This window comes from Pteronotus mesoamericanus, unplaced genomic scaffold, assembly GCF_021234165.1.
Source record: "Pteronotus mesoamericanus isolate MK-2021 breed Mesoamerican mustached bat unplaced genomic scaffold, CSHL_Meso_final contig_25, whole genome shotgun sequence".
Lineage (NCBI taxonomy): Eukaryota > Metazoa > Chordata > Mammalia > Chiroptera > Mormoopidae > Pteronotus > Pteronotus mesoamericanus.
The window spans coordinates 13,180,534-13,194,354 of NW_026555105.1; the positions used below are offsets into that span (position 1 = coordinate 13,180,534).

Consider the following 13,821-nt stretch of genomic DNA (forward strand, 5'->3'; position numbering starts at 1 on the left):
CATTTACTAAATTATTTGGTTAATTGTCTCTCCCTCAAACTAAAGTGTGAACTCCAGGAAGGCAGAGTTTTTATAGTTCTTTTTTCTCTCCGATATTCTAGCATGGAGAACAGCGCATGGCACAGGGTGGGCTCTTCGTAAACACTTGTTAAATAAATTCCTCAATGTCTGCCAAACCGAAACTGAAACGACACATGCTGTGTTTTGATACTGGTTCTGGTCACGTGAATTAAATCCCAGCGTACTCAGGAATATTTTCCTGGGGACTATCACAGCATAACTACTCTGGCATCATTTGGGTAACAACTCGTACGGACGGATTAAGTCTAACACAGGAAGCTTCATTAAGGAGAGCGGCACATACGCGGAGCACATCTGGAGACTGAGATTCAGGTCCCGGCCCCACTTCCAAGAGGCCTGTCGACGGGGACGAGCGCGTTCGGAGCGGGGCAGTGGGGGTGGCCCAGACACTCCAGCCCATGAGGCCGAGTGCAGGAATGAGGGTGCCTGGCTGGGCGGGGGAAGGAGACTCCTGGGGAACGTGACTCCTTTCTCCAGATGTTGAAAAAGGAGTCATGTGGAGGATGAAGAGGGCAGCAGCAGCTTTGCCCCGCAGATCCCTAATCATGCCATTATCGCCCTCCATCCCATCCAGAGCAGATCCCACCCCATCCAGAGCAGATCCGGCTTTTGTGGAACCTGAACGTTAGGAGGGAGTTCTTCTTAAGGTTAAAAAAAGAAAGGTATAAAGACTATAAGTGTAAATTTATAAAAATAATGATACAGGCCTTGGAAGGTGCCCATGTAAGTGAGGGTCCTTGAAGCCTCAGCTTTATTAGCTTCATGGTAAATCCACCATGTTATACTTCCTATGTCAGCAAAACTGAACCCCGTGTAGCTCTCCAAACATGTTTTCTCTTCCCTCTGACTTTGCACAAAGTGCTCCCTGGGGCACCCCTTCTCACCATGTCTGCTAGGCAGTGTCTACTCGTCCTTCAACCTCTAATTCAAGCTGCCTCCCCCAGTCCTCAGAAAACTGAGGTGGGTGGCGAGGCTTTTCCTGCGCCCTCCTGAGTCTTGTACACATCTCCACTACAGCACTCGGCCTAGTGTTTGAATTTGGTTAATTTGTTCACCTGGCTTTCCTTATGCTGTGTATCAGTCAGGACGGGCTGAATTATGTTGTGCTAACAAGCAGCTCCAAAAACCTCAGTGGCTTAAAACAACAAAGGCTGTTTCTTGCTCACACTGTGTGTACATTGTCAGTCACCTTTTGTCCTCCCATTTTTGGACCCAGGCTAATAGAGTAGCCACAGTCTGGAACGTTGCCAATTGTTGGGCCAGAGAGTAAGTTGTGGACCAAAGCATGCATTTTCTCCTAAAGCTTTTCCCTGGAGATAACACATTTGCTTACATTCCATCAGTTACACCTCAATTCCAAGGGACAGGGAACTCAGTACGTCTTGAAGAAGTGCCTGCCCCAGAATATTGATGAATGACCTAATATCCACAACAAGCAATTAGCTTTTTGACTATAGGATGGCATCTGTTTAAAAATCTTTGTAGATCTATTACCTGGCACGTAGTACTTAGCAAATAGTAAGTCCTCAACTCTTTTTTTGAGTAAGAAATTAATTTTGTGAGTAAAACCTACAGGAAGGTAATTTTTTGAATTCTTATATTATACAAGGAATCATTTCCAACGTCTTTTCAACCTCAGAAAGTGCTGACCTCGCTCTCTTCCGGGATTTGGAAGTGTAGGCTATCCTAACCAGCTGGTGGTTCCTTCACGATGATTCACGCAAAGATGAGTGGTTGAAAGATGTGGTTTCTGAAGTCCCTTTCATTCTGAGGCCTCCGTATTTGTATCATAAACACCTTTCTGAGCATGAGAGGATAAATTAGTGTTCGCTATAAAGGTGATAACATCTGACGGGAGCAGGCTGTTTCTGTTGGTGACAACAGAAACAAGAATTGTTTGAGGGGGAAAAACAAGTAGAGAGCTCTGGCCCTGATCCCTCAGCGGAGTGGTTATTACGCAGTGCAGAAAGTATTGCGACCCTTAGGTGTCCAGAGAGCAAAACAAGGCCAGCTCTGGGCTGGACGCTGCTTTGACACTTGAGGATTTGGGCTTAGAAACAAACTTGAATTCTTTATAACTCCTTGATTTCAGCAAAAATCTGAAGATTCTAGCCAGCGGACCTGCTGGACGGCCAAGGGCCTGCCCATACACATTCCTGAGGATGGCCAGTTTTCCTTGTGTTTGTTTTGTTACAGATTCCTGCTGACTAACTTTGGTCTAATCACTTAGCCCCACTGTAACACAGTTCTCTAGTCATACATAAGAGTAAATATATCCTCTCTTCTGACTGTGCAAGAATGTTATAAATAATAAGGCTCATGATAGCCCTGTCAAGTCATTTTAATAAAAAAATAACAGCACTGGAATAATTGAGGTTTAAGAACTTTGAGCCCTCTGTGGGAAGGCTCAACATAATATAATTACTAATGTAAATAATGTAAAAATAATTAAAGGTAGTGGGTTTATTATTCAGTTGGTATTCAGAGTGACTGTGGGCCAAAACAGAACATGGGATTCAGAGTCAGAATACAAATCTACTGTGTGACTTTGGTCATATCATCTCCCTTTTCTTGCTCAATAACTCCTTAATGCTAAGATGGGGGAAGGGGCGATAATAACTAACTCAGGAAGCTACAGGGATGGATCAAAGGCTGTAAAAGTGCCTTGCAGATGATGAAGCACTCTGAGCGATGGAATCAAAGAAGATCCAGTGTCCTAGTCGGTCACGGAAATCTCTCAGACTTCCTTTCTAGCACAGCAGTGGTGCCGTCAGTGCCGCTCGGCCCGCCGGTGTGTGGTGTTAGTTTATACTTCGGGAGTCCCTTGGAATGGAGGAGCCCATCGATTTAATTCGGAGTTTATGGCAGTGGTTTGCAGTCCCAGCTACTACCACTATTGGGATCGCTTGACTCATGCCAAACATCAACTCTTAAAAGGTGCTCATGGATTCTATCCCTTTTAGCCTGGATTCAATTCACATGAGAATCTGCTGGGTTCTTTGTTTTGGTTTGTTTGCACATCTGGCCCCAGTACAACTTTTTGACACTTCCAGTGCGAGGCGTCCACTAATTTTTTCAGCTATTGTGTGCAACTTCACACAAGTACGCATTTTTCAGGATGTTTGTAACTGGGTTTTTTTTCAAGTGTCAAAACTACCTTTCCTGAGGGTTCTACCTCAATCGGATTGTGCCCTCATGGATTTCAGGGTGTCAAGGGTCCACTGAAGTGGTCCAGTTGGTTGATAGTTTGAAATTAATACAGTTGTCCCTTGGTATCTGAGGGGGTTTGGGTCCAAGACCTTCTACAGATACCAAAATCTGCAGATGTTCAAGTCCCTTATATAAAATAATGTAGCATTTGCATATAACCTACACACATTCTTCCATATACTTTAAATCATCTCTAGATTACTTATAATACCTAATGCTATGTAAATAGTTGTTAAACTACATTGTTTAGGGAATAACGACAAGATGTACGGTTCAGTATAGATACAAATATTGTAGGCCTAACTATAAGGTACACATGAGCAACAATGTAACTTTTAAAAAATATTTTTGATCCCCAGTTGGTTCAATCTGTGGATACAGAACCCTCTGCACACATACCTGACTGTAGTATTTGAAAGTAAAGAGTGGTCAGATTGCCTCCACCTCCCTGGTATAGGTAAATCCTTAATAGTTATCATTTATTGTTCCAACTGAATTCCTTCAAAAGACAAGGTTGCCAAGTAAATGATAAGATAATGATACCAAGTAGGCCTCTGTTTCAACAAAGGTTTGGCATCTGTGGGCATATCAAGGCCCATCTCCTACCACTCTCACGCCCGAGATTGGTTCATGTCACACTGAAACCTCCCAATTCCAAATGAGCAACTCACAATCACTCTATATTTCTGGCCACCCGATTTGCACTGTTAATTTTATTTTAATCTTTCCTGCTACTTTAAAATCAAGAGGAGCACAGGACGGTAACAATTCAAACAATACAAGAAAGCACAAAGTTTAAAAAAAAGTCAATGTACTTTTCCTTCCTAATAAAGTCACTTATTATTTAATGGATTTGTATTTATCCTTTGTTCTTGTTTTTGGTCAATGAATTCTTTTTTTCTTTATGATTTAATGTTCTGTTGAATTCATTTTCTAGTATAGATATCTCATGTTCACTAATTGGAGGACTTAATATTGTTAAAATGTCCATACTACCCAAAGCAATCTACAGATTCAATGTAATCCCTATCAAAATTCCACTGGCATTTTTTTTCCAGAAATAGAAAAAAAAAATCCTAATATGTATTTGGAATCTCAAAGGACCCTAAACAGCAAATACACACTCACATACAGGATGAGGCAAAAGTAAGTTTACAGTTGTTCATTGTACAGTTGGAAAATAATACAATAATTAATAAATAATAATACAAGAATAAACTGTTTTCTGTACACACAGCTGTAGACCTACTTTTGCCAATCCTGTATTGCAAAGGTAGAGTGATCAAAACTGTATGATACTGGCATAAAGACAGGCATAGACTAATGGAACAGAATAGAGAGTCCAGAAATAAACTCTTTCATATATGGTCAAATGATCTTCAACGAGGGTGCCTAGGCTACACAATGGAGAAAGGACCGTCTCGTCAATAAATGCTGCTGGAAAACTGGATATCCACATGCAAAAGAATGAAGCTGGACCATTACCTTACACCCTATATAAAAATTAACTCAAAATAAAGACCTAATCCAGCCATTTTCAACCATTTTCATCTCATGGCACATGTAAACTAATTACTAAAATTCTGTGGCACATTAAAAAATATATGTTTTTGCCTATCTGACCAGAAAATGGATATAATTTTGATTCATTCCCACCAGACAACTATTGTTGTGCTGGCTGTTGTCATTTTTATTTGGCAATCTAAAGGGAAAGAGGTCAGTGCCCCTGGCCAAATAGGCAGGTCTGCCCCTTGTGGCACACCGGTCGAACATCGCTGACTGGACAGAAGACCTGGAACTATAAAACTCATAAAAAACACACACAGGGAAAACGCTACTCAACATTGGTTTGCCAATGATCTCTGGGGTCTGACAACAAAAGCAAAAATGGACAAGGGAACTACATCAAACTTAACACTTCATCAAAAGAAACAATCGACAGAGTGCAAAGTCAGTGCTGTTTTCCATAGAAGCTATACGATGTTACATTTCCACCGACAATGACAAGGGTTCCAATTTCTCTACACCCTCACCAACACTTGTTTTTTGTTTTTGTTTTTGATAATGGCCATCTCTTGGGTATGAGCTGGTATCGTGGTTTTGATTTTACATTTCCCTAATGACTAATGATGTTGAGCACTTTTTTACGTACTTACTGGCCGTTTATATATATTCCTTGGAGAAATGACTTTTCAAATCTTTTCCCTAATTTTTAATTGGGGTTTTCTTGTTTTTTCATTGTTGAGTTGTAAGAATTCTTTATTCTGGGTACAAGCCCATTATCAGATATATTATTTGCAACATTTTCTCTGAGTTTGCAGGTTCTCTTTTTGATGGTGACTTAGAATACAAAAGTTTTTAATTTTAATTAAGTCTGATTTATTTGTTTTTTATGATGTTACTTGTGCTTTCAGATATTTTATGTCTTCAGTGATTTATCTGAAAATCTTATTTGCTTACTAGAAACATATCTGTATTATTTTTAGTTTTCCTGATTTGGAATTATGAAACACTTGATTTAAAATGTCAATAATATATAGAGGAACTCAGAAATGTTGATCCTCATTGAGCTAATAAATACATTTCTGTGAACTTAGCCTCAGGAACTAGTTTAATAGAAGAAGTACATCCTATACCCCTAGAGGTCACTTCGCTGTCATCTGTGAGAGAGGGATGTTGGGAGCTGTCCAGTAACAGGGGAGGCTAAGTCAAGTCCATAGTGATACATTAGTAAGCAGCTATTGGGTGTTACAATTATGAAGCGTATTTAATGAAAATGTTTATGATGTCACATTGCCAGAAAAGAAACACAAGAGTGTGCCCATCATGATTAAAACTATGTTTGAAACATTTGCACTAGATGGAAGGCTATGCAAAATTATAGGTGGTTTTGTTTTCTTAAATTTTATTAATATTGATATTTTATCTTTACAATAAAAAATTAAGTAAAAAAATATGTATGACACTTCAAGTTGGGGGAAATGGTGACTGGTTAGATCCTGGGTATATGTTTATCCTTCTCTCACCCTATTTGTTAAACAGTGATTATTTTTTATTATCATGATCATTGGCATTAGACTTACAAACAGAAAAATAGTGTATTGTGTTTATTCACTAAGAATTTGAATAAAGATATTTTAATTTTCTTTACATTTTTATATCAAATCCATACACTAATGATAACATGGTTTTGGTATTAGAATTACTATTATTGTAATCAATATCAGCAATATAATTTACTAAGTGAAAGGTAGTGATGTTTATGGTGATATAATATTACTAATAGGGATCACAGTAACATTTTCACAGGCATCTCAAGAAAAAATTATTACAATAATTATTTTAATCCATCATCCCAGCTTTTGAAATAAATTTCAAATGAATCAAGGACTTAAGAGTTATTATTTTTAAGGAAGGAATGGAAAGAAATAAAAAGTTAGCACAATACAAAGTCACATGTAGTTTGCACACGCAAGATGAGACCACACTTCAAGCTGTTGTCCTCAGAGAGAGAATGCACAGCTGGCTGGGTCACAGTCTGGGTCTGGGATCCCCTGACTCTCTGGCCTTTGGCTTCACCTGAGTGACAGTGGCCTGGGGTACAACCAGCAACTGTGAGGTGACCCTCTTCTGTGGCCTGGAGTGTGTGTGATAGGGCAGCAGGCAGGGAAAGGCTGCAGGGAGGCCGAGCTCCTACAGCCAGCCCGTTCCCCCACCCGCTCCCGCTGACTTGGCCTTGGCCTGGCTTGGGAGAGGCAGAGGCGTCATTTTGTTGTCATATGTGGGAAGGCTATGAAAAGACAAACCCTGGTTGGCTCAAACATTTAAACAAGAATTACACTAGGAGCTTTTGTTCTCCCTCGGACGTGGTCAGAATTAATTTGGTGTTTCAAAGGAGGATTATTTTGTTATCGCTTTCGTTTTTGAATCTGAGTTACTTAATGCAAGGATGCAGAGGGAAATACAAAATAAAAACACACAGCTGAAGTCAATCAAATGGCATTGGAACATCCCCAGATCATTCTTTGGGACACCGTTTTGTTAGTGCTTGGGGGCGCTACTGACTCAGATTTGACATCCCAGCTGGAGCTGGACTCCCTGTGAAACGGTCCCAGCGATAGAAGTCAAGCAGTGGAGTGGGTCTGGGTATCTGAGAAACACACAGAGCTTAGGGACCTTACTCGTTTTCTTCTTTCTCCTCAGGTTTAATAGAGAGAACTTGCTTTCTGCAAACAATTGAAAAAGCTGCCCTTAGAAACTTTCTTCGGCCCTCATGGAGCAGCTGGAACTTGTACCGTGAGGCCCTTGATGGGACAAGAGCTCCCCAAGTGATCACCCAGAGCAGCTGTCGCCATGGCCAGCAAGAGGAAATCCACCACCCCGTGCATGATCCCCGTGAAGACCGTGGTGCTGCAGGACACCAGCGCAGAGGCCCCGCCCCCTGAGGCCTTGCCCGAAGGACCCCCACAGGATCTGCCCCCAGAAGTGCCTGCCACCAGCAGCGAGGCTCCCCAGACCTCCAGCAGCACCGACAGCGCCGCGCTGGCCAACGGGCATCGGAGCACTTTGGATGGCTATTCGTATTCCTGTAAATACTGCGATTTCAGATCCCAGGACATAACCCAGTTTGTGGGACACATGAACTCCAAGCACACAGACTTTAATAAAGACCCAATTTTTGTATGCACTGAGTGCAGTTTTCTGGCAAAAACTCCTGAGGGGCTTTCTCTGCACAATGCCAAGTGTCACTCAGGGGAAGCCAGCTTTGTGTGGAATGTGGCCAAGCCAGACAATCATGTCGTCGTGGAGCAGAGCGTCCCCGAGAGCACCAGCACTCCTGACCCCCTGGGCGAGCCCAGCGCTGACGGGACCGACGGACAAGCCGAAATCATCATCACCAAAACTCCAATCATGAAGATAATGAAAGGCAAAGCTGAAGCCAAAAAAATTCATACGCTCAAGGAAAACGTCCCCAGTCAGCCCACTGGTGAGGCCTTACCAAACACACCAGCTGGGGAAATAGATGTGAAAGAGGGGGACCACTCCTTTGTCAATGGGGCTGTTCCAGTGAGTCAGGCACCCACCAGCTCCGCCAAGCCTCCCCACACGGCCAACGGGCCCCTGCTAGGGACAGTGCCAGTTCTGCCGGCGGGTATAGCACAGTTCCTGTCCCTCCAGCAGCAGCCCCCCGCGCATGCGCAGCACCACACCCACCAGCCACTGCCCACGGCCAAGTCCCTTCCCAAAGTGATGATCCCCCTGAGCAGCATTCCCACGTACAATGCGGCCATGGACTCCAACAGCTTCCTGAAGAACTCTTTCCACAAGTTCCCCTACCCAACCAAAGCCGAGCTCTGCTACTTGACTGTGGTCACCAAGTATCCAGAGGAACAGCTCAAGATCTGGTTCACAGCCCAAAGGCTGAAACAAGGGATCAGCTGGTCCCCTGAAGAGATCGAGGATGCCCGGAAAAAGATGTTCAATACAGTCATTCAGTCTGTCCCTCAGCCCACAATCACCGTTCTCAATACTCCCCTGGTTGCCAGTGCCGGCAACGTCCAGCATCTCATCCAGGCTGCCCTCCCGGGTCATGTTGTGGGGCAGCCAGAGGGCGCAGCAGGGGGACTTCTGGTTACTCAGCCGCTGATGGCCAATGGGTTGCAGGCACCAAGCTCGTCTCTCCCTCTAGCAGTTACCTCCGTCCCCAAGCAGCCAACCGTTGCACCCATTAACACTGTCTGTTCAAATACGACGTCAGCGGTGAAGGTGGTCAACGCGGCCCAGTCGCTGCTCACAGCTTGCCCCAGCATAACTTCCCAGGCCTTCCTCGATGCCAGCATCTACAAAAATAAGAAATCTCATGAACAGCTGTCAGCTCTGAAAGGTAGCTTCTGTCGGAACCAGTTCCCGGGACAGAGCGAAGTTGAGCATCTGACCAAAGTGACCGGCCTCAGCACAAGGGAGGTGCGGAAATGGTTCAGTGACCGGAGGTACCACTGCCGGAACCTGAAGGGCTCCCGGGCCATGGTGCCCGGAGATCCCAGCTCCATCATCATTGACTCCATGCCAGAGGTGCCCTTCTCCCCAGTGTCTAAGGCTCCCGAGGTGACCTGTCTCCCGACGGCAGCCACGCTGGCTGCCCACCCTTGTGCCAAACGACAGTCCTGGCACCAGACCCCTGACTTCACACCAACCAAATACAAAGAGCGAGCCCCTGAGCAGCTCCGAGCCCTGGAGAGCAGTTTTGCACAAAACCCCCTTCCTCTTGACGAGGAACTGGACCGCCTGAGGACTGAAACCAAAATGACCCGGAGAGAGATTGACAGCTGGTTTTCTGAGAGAAGGAAAAAAGTGAATGCCGAGGAGACCACAAAGGCCGATGGGAGTGCCTGTCAGGAGGAGGAGGAGGCCGCTGAGGACGAGGGTGGAGCAGAGGAGTCCACCAGTGACCTGAGGGTCCTCGGGGAGAACGGCTCCCCAGAAGGGGCCAGCAGCCACACCTTGGCTGAACGCAAAGTCAGCCCCATCAAAATCAACCTCAAAAACCTGCGGGTCACTGAGGCCAACGGCAAGAGTGAGCTGCCCGGGCTGGTCGCCTGTGAGCCCGAAGACGACGGGTCGAACAAGCTGGCTGCGCAGCTGCCCGGCAAGGTGAGCTACAAGAAGACAGCACAGCAGCGGCACTTGCTGCGCCAGCTCTTTGTGCAGACGCAGTGGCCGAGCACCCAGGACTATGACAACATCATGGCCCAGACGGGCCTGCCGCGGCCGGAGGTGGTGCGCTGGTTCGGGGACAGCAGGTACGCCCTGAAGAACGGCCAGCTCAAGTGGTACGAAGACTACAAGCGGGGCAACTTCCCACCAGGGCTGCTGGTCATCGCCCCCGGCAACCGGGAGCTGCTGCAAGACTATTACGTGACACACAAAACACTGCATGAGGACGACCTGCAGAGCCTCTGTGACAAGACCCAGATGAGCCCCCAACAGGTCAAGCAGTGGTTTGCTGAGAAAATGGGCGAGGAGACGCGGGCCGTGGCAGACACAGGCAGCGAGGACCAGGGCTCCGGTGACCCTGCAGCAGTTCACAAAGGGCCAGGGGATACCTATTCGGAGGTGTCCGAGAACAGTGGGCCGTGGGAGCCTGGTGCCCCTGAGGCCAGCTCAGAGCCCTGTGACACGCCGAGTCCCCAGGCTGGACGTCAGCTGGGTAAGGAGCCCACAGGAGCCACGGTGGCCCTCTGTGGGGATGGGGAGGGGACGCCCAGGGGTGGGCACTGAACTTACTGCATGGGAGCATCTGCTGATTCAAAGGCTGCCCAGCTGTTTGGGGGCACCTGGCAGCAGACATCATCAGAGCCTAACATGGTAAAGGGTTGAGAGTTGTATTTTCATTTCATTTCATGTTTTGTTTTTAAACTTGTGCTGGGGAAGGAACATAGTGAGCCTACAAGGGTCCAAACTTTCCTACCATTTCTTAGCAATAGGGGAATAGGTTAGAATATCACCTGAGTCAGGCAGAACCACACCATTGGACAGGAGAGAGCCATAGGAGTTTTGAGGAAATTCAACTCAAACTGGTGAACAAAAAGGAAAGAGAGTCTTTACTTGTCCGTAGGTAACATTAAGTGTTTTTTTAATGATGAAAATCCTGACCAGCAACACTGAAAGGAAAAGAAACCAACAGAGACAAGAGGGAAGGGGGGGGCGGGGACAAGGAAGGGACAGGGAAAGTCAAGGAACATATAGCAAGGACTCATGGACAAAACCAAAGGGGAAGAGCTGAGGGAGGGAAGGAGGGGGAGGGAGCAAGGGAAAGTGGTGGGGGGTTGGCAGAGACAAATGTATTTGAAAAAATAAATTAAAAACCTAAAAAAGAAAGAAAGAAAGAAAATCCTGTAATTTGCATTTCAGTGGCTCTTCCTGATGAAGAAGTAATGCAAAATCATCTTCCCTCTTAGATGTCTATGGAATCAAAAGCTGGGTCACGGTCTTAGTACTTGACAGAAAACTTTACAAAATTATTTTATTAAAGGCAGTTTTCTTGAAGCCACAAACAAGTCACATATCAGGTGTTGATTCCAGGATCTTGGGCCCTGAGTTCCCAGCCTCTCCCTCCCTCCTCGTTAGAGGCCTCCTTCCAAGATGGCCAGGAGCCATGGAGCTTAGTTCCTCACAGGAGGCACTGGAAAGTGAGGAAGTGTCTGGATTCTCAGATGATCTGATTTGTGGGCCTCGAGAAGTTGGTTCCAGGACCTGGTACTTCTGGGCTTGACCTTGGTTTCCTCCAGGCCCCTGGGAGTGAGCGAGGGCCTCCCGGGAGTGTGCCAGGCACCGGGGCAGGTTTGGCCTCACAGGGCTGGGGGCCTTGGCACCTTTTCCTGCACCAGGCTTGCCGCCTGGGGCCGTCCACCTGGGCTTTGGCTCTGCCAGCAAAACAGCATAGATCGCTGGGAACTAGAACACAGTAGTTTTTTTTTTAAATTTTTTCCCTGGCTTTTTTAAGTTAAAATTTTACTAAACTGTATTCTTCGGCAGCTGGTAATAGGGTAGTGGTTACACAACATTGTCAATGTACTTAATGCCACTTAATGTACACTTAAAAATGGTGGGACTTATGTATGTTGTACCAAAATTTTAAAGAAAGCTAGCCTGGAATTGGGAGGATTGGGTTTGAATTGCGAGCACTTACACCCCTCAGTTACCAGAATGCCACCAGAACGCAAAACGCTGTGTCCTGGGTGGGACAGAGCAGGGGCCGTGCGGGTGGCCCTGCCCCGGTGGCAGCATCCTCCTTTATCCAACACAGATACCGGGGTGCAGGGAGGGCCTGTCTGTGCATCTGCACCTGACTTCTCACGGCCTGGGCAGCCGCCTCGCCGCCAGGGCCCCTCTGTGAGCAGCACAGATGATGGGCGTCTCTGAACGGCCCCCCTGACTTTGACTTTAGGGTCAGGAGTCAGAAACAAAGTGAAGGCATCAGTAAAATACATGTCAGAAACTAGCCCCGGCTGCTGTTATTTAGAACAGTGTGTACTGGAGAGCCGGAAGGAGAGGGCGGGATGGGTGGGTGAGGACAGGACCCCAGGGGAGGCGGCGGCCTGGGGAGCTGGGCCCAGGGGACAAGGCTGGAGGCCCAGAGAAGACACGTTCCTGTACAGCTTCGGCGCCTGGGGCTTAGCGCGGGTCCCTGGCTGGCTTTCCCCGCAGCCTGTCCTTCTCTTGCAGGCCTTCTTCCCATTTGCTCAGGCACCGAGTGGGGGAGGCGGTTGGTGGGAAGCCATTGCTCAAGGAATTAAGAGGTCCCTGAAGCCAGTGATGCCGCCCTGGGGGCTACACTGGCGGCCACTGACATGGAGGTGACAGGCATGTGCTTTCTCCTCAGAAACAGACTGAATTTGATCCGATCACTGTGAAGGACCGGCCAGTCTGGGATGCCGCCTGCCACGTGCAAGGGCCCAGCTCAACTCTCCGCTGCCACACCGGTTCCCGCCCCCGGCCTCTGGGTGCGCGCAGAGTTTCTGGAAGCCTCACAGACGGCCCAAATCCTGCCCTGTCACCTTCGGCCACCACCGAGCAAGAAGGGAGAGCAAAGTTCTCGTCAGTTTTTCCTCCCACAATGTAGGACCTTTCCTTTGCCTTCCAATGGATAAAGTAGTTCAGATTTCATATTCATAGATGCTGAATCAAGTTTTTAACATATAAGTCCGCCTATACACATTTAATGAAACATTGGATTGCAAACACTTTTATTACATAGAAATCTTGGTTAGCAAAGCAGTATGTTGTCTTTTACATCATCTCTAAAAATGCCTCGCGTCTGCTCTCTGGACATTACTGGGGCCACGGTCCCTCAGCTTCCAGGGTTGAGGAGGGGTTCTCAGCAGACTCAGACCACACCTAGGGCCCCGGGCCCCCTTTGTCTTCCCTGGGGAAGGCAGTACCTTTGAAGAACTCTCTGCTGCATTAAGTGGTGACCAGCAAAATGTCCTGCCAGGTTTGCCTTGCCTGATGGGCCAATCAGTGCAGAACCCGCTGTTACATTTAAAAAACGGACTGGTTATGTGATTAGTGTTTGATGCTTACCACTCTCTTAAGTTTCAGTAATTCTGCCTTTTCATGGAAGTTTGAATCATGGACCATTACTTTTCAGTTATCAGATCAACTAAAGAAACATTTGCTGTTAAGCCTCATGTACTGACCTATGTGCCCGCATTTTTAAAAAAATCTAGACACGTTTAGAGTGAGAGGGAAATTGAAAACAGAACCAGGGGTGAGGACAAAGTAAAAGGGCATGGCCGCCGCCTGCAGCGTGGGGCGCTGTGGTGTGCAGAGACCTTCATCCTGATGCCCTGCAAAGCCACCCGCGGTTTGGGAAGGAAGACCCACGCCTGCCCAGTAGCGAGAGTGAGGACTGATGGGGTTCAGGACTTTTGGGAATTATCAGAGCTGGGGGGGCCTTCAGCACCAAGACCTGCACGAGGGGGTTCCCGACACAACATCCAGGGCGCCCCGGCCCCCACACCAAGGGCC

General features: G+C 46.8%; 1 protein-coding gene across 11 annotated transcripts in view; it reads left to right on the forward strand.

Moving 5' to 3' along the window:
- ZHX3 (zinc fingers and homeoboxes 3) overlaps positions 1–12,908 on the forward strand; it is a 95,785-nt gene extending 82,877 nt beyond the window's left edge. For all 11 annotated transcript variants that reach the window (XM_054573743.1, XM_054573740.1, XM_054573742.1 and 8 more), the window contains 2 exons: positions 7,495–10,498; positions 12,674–12,908. In XM_054573743.1, coding sequence (XP_054429718.1) covers positions 7,645–10,498; positions 12,674–12,684 — 2,865 coding nt within the window. In that variant the 5' untranslated portion in view covers positions 7,495–7,644 and the 3' untranslated portion in view covers positions 12,685–12,908. The remainder of the gene's footprint in view (positions 1–7,494; positions 10,499–12,673) is intronic.
- The last annotated feature ends 913 nt before the right edge of the window (positions 12,909–13,821 follow it).